At 30.7% G+C, this 6,986-nt stretch overlaps 1 protein-coding gene across 2 annotated transcripts; it reads left to right on the forward strand.

Annotated features, from left to right (window-relative positions):
- The first annotated feature begins 2,508 nt into the window (after nt 1–2,508).
- LOC117915816 (target of rapamycin complex subunit LST8-like) lies at nt 2,509–6,523 on the forward strand. Of its 2 annotated transcripts, XM_034831512.1 has the most exons (11): nt 2,509–2,632; nt 2,774–2,896; nt 3,375–3,476; nt 3,568–3,680; nt 3,853–3,922; nt 4,765–4,842; nt 5,308–5,424; nt 5,565–5,659; nt 5,800–5,879; nt 6,062–6,121; nt 6,224–6,523. In XM_034831512.1, exons 2-11 carry the CDS (start codon nt 2,789–2,791, stop codon nt 6,349–6,351), a joined length of 951 nt encoding a protein of 316 aa, XP_034687403.1. In that variant the 5' UTR covers nt 2,509–2,632; nt 2,774–2,788; the 3' UTR covers nt 6,352–6,523. The 2 variants fall into 2 exon arrangements, with proteins under 2 accessions (XP_034687403.1, XP_034687402.1); XM_034831511.1 differs by lacking the exon at nt 2,509–2,632 and having other exon boundaries at nt 2,639–2,896.
- The last annotated feature ends 463 nt before the right edge of the window (nt 6,524–6,986 follow it).

A 6,986-nucleotide genomic window follows, 5' to 3' on the forward strand; every position in this document is an offset into this window, starting at 1 on the left:
AAATATTTCAATTTTTTAATTAATATTTTTATAAAAGAAATAACGCATGATTAAGAATTTGAGACATTTTGAAACAGCTTGGCCTAGAGATGGACAAAAATGGTTATTGTCCAACTCCGTACCACATTTGAATAAATTAATGTCATGAAACTTCAAGCTTTAAAGTGCCACATCAGAAATTTAATTGTAATATCTGAAAAAAAAAAAAAGATTCTCATCATTAGATGTTTCAAAATCAGGGTGTTCTTTGTCACACCTCCAACATCCTCATTATTAGATGTTTCAAAATCAGGGGTTTCTTTTAGAGGCCTGTTTGGTGACATTGATGTGAGGTAGGTATGACAATCATATGTATGTATAGGCATAAATAGGTTGACGGATTTAAAATTTTAAAATTAGTGAAAAGCCATGAAACGTTAGAAGACACAAAGTTTTTGTTTTTTCTTATTTTTTGCTTTTCATCTTTTTATCATTATTTCTCGTTTGAAGGACTCAATCTATTTATTTATTATTAGTAAGTATTATTAATAGTTATATTGATAATACTATTTTGAGTCTTATTATTATTATTGTATAAGATTATCATTATTTTTATTACTTGCCATAATAATTATTGCAAATAGTTATTTTGTTATTAAAAACAATACAGATAATGTTTATATATATAAAGTGAATAATAAGAACATTAGAAGAAAAGAAATAAGAAAAATTAAGGTGAAACCATAAGAAAAAAAATGGTAATTTTAGTTTTTTTTTTTATAGTAAATTGATTAAATATTCTTAAGAACAATTTATTAGAACTCATAGATTCTAGTAAATTATAAATTTTTTATATCTTTTTGATGAATCATATAAATTAGAAGTCTTTTCTTCTTTTTTAAATTAATGAGTCTTTTTTCAAAAAGACTTAGAATAAAAGTCGTCTCTTTTACAAATTTAAAATGTATTTACTTGGTTTAAGAAGGATTATAATTTATTTAGGCTTGATATTTTCTCCTTTATTCAACGTGGGACATCACACTTATAAATAGATGTTAATTGATGATTTATATGAAAAATATGACTAGGGATAATAATGAGAGGTTTTTTTTTAGTACATGCTATTAATAAGATGAATTTGAGATTAAAATAAATAGGTTAAGGATGAATTGGGTATTTTCTTTTAAACTTAAAGTGTGTTGGAGTATTGTCTTATCTTATCATACTCTAATTATATAAATAATTCAATTAAAAATAATTTAAATTAAGTTTTTATGTTCTTATTTTAACACATATAAAATAAAAATAAAAATTATTTGTGATAAAATAAGCTATAAAAAAAATATTATTTTAGTTGTTTATGAAATATACCTATTTTAAATGTAATTGTAAATTTTTAAAAATTAAAATTAAAATATTGACTTTAAATTCAATATTATGCATTAACTATTAAGACTATATATGAATTTTTATTAATAAAAAAATGAAATAAAAAACTGAATGCATAGCATTCAATTCAATTTAAGGACAAGAATAATGGTATGTTATTATTTAATAAATATTGATTTATTTCCTTTTTTTAATATTGAATATTATTTTAAAGGGCAAATATTAGAGACGACAAATTTTGATATGATTTCTCAATACAATACCAATTCAACATGTTTTTCACAAGTTTGGATTAAGTATAAACAAGTTTAAGTCAAATTTATGTCAACCTACATAACTCGTTAATGAATAGATAATTTTTTAGTCAACATACATAACATAAATTTTACTTGAATGACTCATTTAATAATTCGATTTTTAACCTAGTTTTATTTTAAAATTATTTAACCCGTATTTAACTTATTTCAAATTTATTTTTAAAGAAATAAGTTAATTGATTTATAAATATGCTTGAGATATGATTAAATAGGAAGATTTAATTATTAAATGGATTAAATATGTTACTTATATTTAATAATTAGATAGTATTTAGATTTGTGTTTTTAACATGATTTATTGGGTCGAATTCAATTATATAATTAATCATATAGTAAAATACTTAACATTTGACAGGATATAACAACCCACCAACATAAATTGTAATCCATTAAAAACACTAACATACCATCGTTCTTTTATCATTTTTTCTTTTCTTTTTTATTTTTCTTTACTTTGACACTTCATAACAGAATATGAAAAATTGTAGCTTTTGCATGGAATTTTAAAATATTTGACTATATATTAAATCCTTCATCAAAGCGTAAACATGAAAAGCTAGAAACTCATCACAACAACTTACAATAAAAGATAAGAAATTTGGATTATTTTTTGTTCAGAAAATATTTTTTAGTTTTTTAGTTCTTTATTTTTTTATTTTCATGTTCTACGAGTAATTTTTATTTCTTTTTTTTTAATAAAATAAAATAAATTTTGTAAAATAATGCTTCAGATTGAGTTTCAAACATAATAAATAAAAAATAAAAAATACAAATTGGGGAAAATGAAAGGAAGTAAAGAAAAGAGGAGTTTCCTTCTAACGCCTTGATTCAAGTTGGGTTCAAGGAGTTCACCCGTTTGGGTCGTCAGCTAAACCCTAACCCCCGTTTGCCTACCCAGAAAATGCGAGAGTGCACCAAAAGTCAGAAAAAAAATAAAATATATTTAGGTCAAGAGACGTACTTTTTATTTTCAGCCATTCCTCATTCATTTTATTTTATTTTCTTTTCTTCTGTATTCAATGATCTTTTTGTGGCACCTGGAAGGATTTAATCACTCAGTTCTTTTGATGGAATGAGTATCTTCTCAGAATTAGGTGGCTGAAATGGCCCAACCATCAGTGATCCTCGCTACGGCCAGCTACGATCACACAATCAGGTTCTGGGAAGCCGAGAGTGGTCGGTGCTATAGGACTATTCAGTACCCAGAATCTGTGAGTCTTTTGTTTTTTGTTTTTTCGCTTCTATAATTATAATTTGGTGGTGTGTTGTTTGGTTCTGGGCATTTTGGTTTTTAATGGTCATGGAAAATTGTATTGGTTTGAGCTTCAAGGTATTGAAAAAAATTACTGGACATGTATGAAATCAGGAATAGTCAAAAGGGTTCTATAGAAAAATTGTTCAATAATTCTGACATTCGGTTTTAATCAAATTCAATAATCATCCTACTGGGTGGAAAATTATTTAGAATGTTCTTAGGCAACAGTGTTCAAACTGGATGGTTGGAACTCAAACAGGGGCAACAGGCCCTGTGGCCTAGTGGTATGATTCTCCTGGATATTAGTGGAGATCAAGGTTTGATTTTGGGGAAGGGAAAGGAGGGGAGGGGAAAGGAAGAAGCCTAGCTATTAGGGAGTCTGGGCCTTCAGGTAATTACATTCATGAAGTCTTATTGTGATCTTGAAAATGCAGAATGTCAATCGACTTGATATAACCCCAAATAAGAAGTACTTGGCTGCAGCTGGAAATCCCCACATTCGACTATTTGACATAAACTCCAGTGGCCACCAACCTGTATGTCTACCATTTCTTTTCTTACCTATTTTGTTTGTAAAGTAAATGTATTCAATTTCCCTTGGTAATCATCACTTTGTTTCAATGATAGATCATGAGCTATGATTCACATACCAACAATGTCACAGCAGTGGGGTTTCAATGTGATGGAAATTGGATGTATTCTGGTTCTGAAGACGGCACGGTAAAGATTTGGGATTTGAGGTAAGCAAGTAAGTTAGTAAGCAAAAATATTAGTCACTATGTAAGGTATTCCTTCCTAAATACTTGCAAGTTCTTTCTGGTTTATTTTCATTTAAAAAATTATTCACATGTGCCTTGTTATTTGCCCCTCATATATTTCTATGATCTTATTCTCACTTTAAGCTAATTTTAGGGCTCCAGGGTGTCAACGGGAATATGAAAGCCGTGCAGCTGTTAACACCGTTGTCCTGCATCCAAATCAGGTGATATTATATGACATTTTCCAATATCATTTAGCTTTCTTATAAATCAGTGATTGGTTTGTGGATGTTTGGAGATTAGATAATTAGCTAACTTTATTTTTGTCTGCTTATACCTAAATAAGAACAGACAGTAAGTGAGAGTTAGAAGCTTATAGAGCAGAGGGGGATTACGAATGAGAGGGTGATTAAGAAACAAATCTTAGGGTCTCTAAGGCCTATATGTACCTTGCTGGTATTGCTATGTGATATGAACATGGATGCCTTCAAATTTGTCTACTTGTGCTCTATAGCATGAGAATTGTTGGTAATTACTTTGATACTTTGACCTTGAATTTCATTCTTATAAAAAGTAATTTATACCAAGGGAAGATAAAATATTCTAATACTTTAATTTAATAAACTAACAGAAATAAGATATAAACTGCTGATAATAGCCTTACAAATTTTTCATTTGTAATTGTGTTAATGGGATTTGGTTAAAGAAGTAGAATGGCAATCCCATCTTATCTTTGGAGTCATAGGACCTAAAGAGAAGATGCAATGATCTTTTGCTAAATTCCCTATATGCTTTGGATTGCCCTTTAGGCACCCTTTTCTCTTTATATATTTTTTCTGTGTTTATCTATCAAAAAAAAAAAAAAAATTGATCTTTTGCTAAATTTTGTCCATGTAGATTACTATAGTTTAATTTCTTTGATGGCTAGAACATAGCCATAAGCTCATGTTTCCCTTTTTTTGTTTTCATTTTCTGGCCAAAATCAAATTACATACTATAATGTCTCATTTTGATAATTTATCTGTTGAAGTTATTCATTATCCAACTTTTTGCATGTGTTGTGCAGACAGAACTAATATCTGGAGACCAAAATGGAAATATTCGAGTTTGGGATTTGATAGCAAATTCATGCAGCTGTGAATTGGTATTTGTTGAGTTAATTCTGAATATTATTACATGTGTAGAACTTCAGTTTCGTATTGGTCTTATGAAATTTCATTGAAGAATCAAATTCTTATGGACACTTCTATTAAATTTTAGTTATTGAAGATTATGTGGAGAAAATCCACCAAATAAATAGATAAAAACAGACCTATATAACATCTTAGCAAGCTCTGATATCTCATTCAGTAGAAAACAGTATAAAAGTTCCTGAAACTGTTGTGGTTCTATGTGAGATTTTCACAATGAAGGAACAAACTTTTCTAGTACACTACATTCTTCCATTTTCATTAAACCTTATTTTATTACTTTGTGTCATTCTTCTAATGGGTCAGCACATGAATATGTACTTTGTTTTTTCATTACTAACGTCTCTAAGGACCACCAAGTAACTATGCAAAGGAAATAATTTTTCATTCTTTATTTAAGTTTTACAGTTTAAATTCAGGTACCAGAAGAAGATACAGCTGTGCGCTCTCTAACTGTAATGTGGGATGGGAGCTTGGTTGTGGCTGCAAATAATCGTGGAACATGCTATGTCTGGCGCTTGCTGCGAGGGACCCAGGTCTTGCTCTTATAAAGGATGTTTTTCTCTTATGATTGTTTTGAATTCTCTATAACTGATCGACTCCTTGTTTAGTTTGATGATATATAATTTTGTTCTTGATGATTTTCATATAACAGAACACCCTTTTCCTGCTGCAGACTATGACCAATTTTGAGCCGCTTCATAAACTTCAAGCACACAGTGGCTACATTCTTAAGTGTTTGCTCTCACCTGAGCTCTGTGACCCTCAACGGTATGGTCACTACCCCCCACCCCCACCCCCTTTTTTTCCCCTGGAGAAGAAAGTTCTCTTCTCTGATTAATTCCAATTTGTACTCTGGGCTTTGTAACTGAACCACTGAATTTGATCTAATGTTATATATTTTGTTCTAGATATCTGGCTACAGCATCATCTGATCATACTGTTAAGATATGGAATGTGGATGGTTTCACCTTAGAGAAAACTCTAATTGGTAATTTAAATCAACATCCTTTTAAAGCCTCATCCTCATTTTCCATTTATTTATTTCTTTGATTCTTTCTTTTCCCCTGCGGTGGTGAGCGAGGTTGGCTTTAGACTTATCTCTGAAAGATCAGAGTGGTTTCTTTCAATTGCTCTGACTTATAATTCCTTAATGTCATTTATATTAACCAGGACACCAACGGTGGGTTTGGGACTGTGTCTTTTCTGCTAATGGTGAATATCTAATCACAGGTACTGATCACTTATTCAATACATCTGTTGCCAATTGAATATAAGATAATTAACCACCCTGCCGCCTCATTCGTTTCATCTATTTGCCATTGTCCTTTGCAGCTTCCTCGGATACAACGGCCAGACTTTGGACACTGTCAACTGCAGAAGCCATCCGAGTGTTCAATGGGCACCACAAAGCAACAGTGTGTTGTGCCCTCAACGATGGCCCTGAATATTTGTCTTCTTGAACCCGTATCTCATATACAAACGTTGAATAGTGTGGAAAGAGCTGTTTATTTCTTGCCTTGTATTATCATGGAAAGAAGGGGCAAAGCCTTGCCCTACTGCTTAATACTGCTTTGCAAACATAATGATTATTCAGTATTTTTGCATTTTTTGACATGAATTCTATACCTTTTAGTTGTTAAATCCTCCAAGCATGATACACCCACTGCACTTCACCACCCCCTCATCACCATTCTTCCCATACCCAAAGCTTTGTGAGGCTTCCCTCAGTGTCTCCCCTATTCTTTTCATGGCCGCATGTGCTCTTTTAAGTCTAGCAAGCATACCATCAGGGGGGGAGAATGAGACTAGAAATTCTGGGCGTTCATGGTTTTGAGATGGAGAAGACAGAATCAATAGTGAATTAGTGGGTGTGTTTTTTGGATTTGGATTTAGGCAGCTAATGTGTGATATGTAGTAGGACAAAATTTAATCTTTTACAATATGCCATGTGCTCAAATTAATTTAATTATAGACCTTAAAAAAATAATGCATTTATGATTAATTTAAATTTTGATTAATTAAAAGTTGTCCTATGGTAGAAATTTGTTAAAATAATGTCATGTATAGTCCCACAAAAGAAAAACCAACTTATCTT

This window comes from Vitis riparia, chromosome 6, assembly GCF_004353265.1.
Source record: "Vitis riparia cultivar Riparia Gloire de Montpellier isolate 1030 chromosome 6, EGFV_Vit.rip_1.0, whole genome shotgun sequence".
In the NCBI taxonomy this organism is placed as follows: Eukaryota; Viridiplantae; Streptophyta; class Magnoliopsida; order Vitales; family Vitaceae; genus Vitis; species Vitis riparia.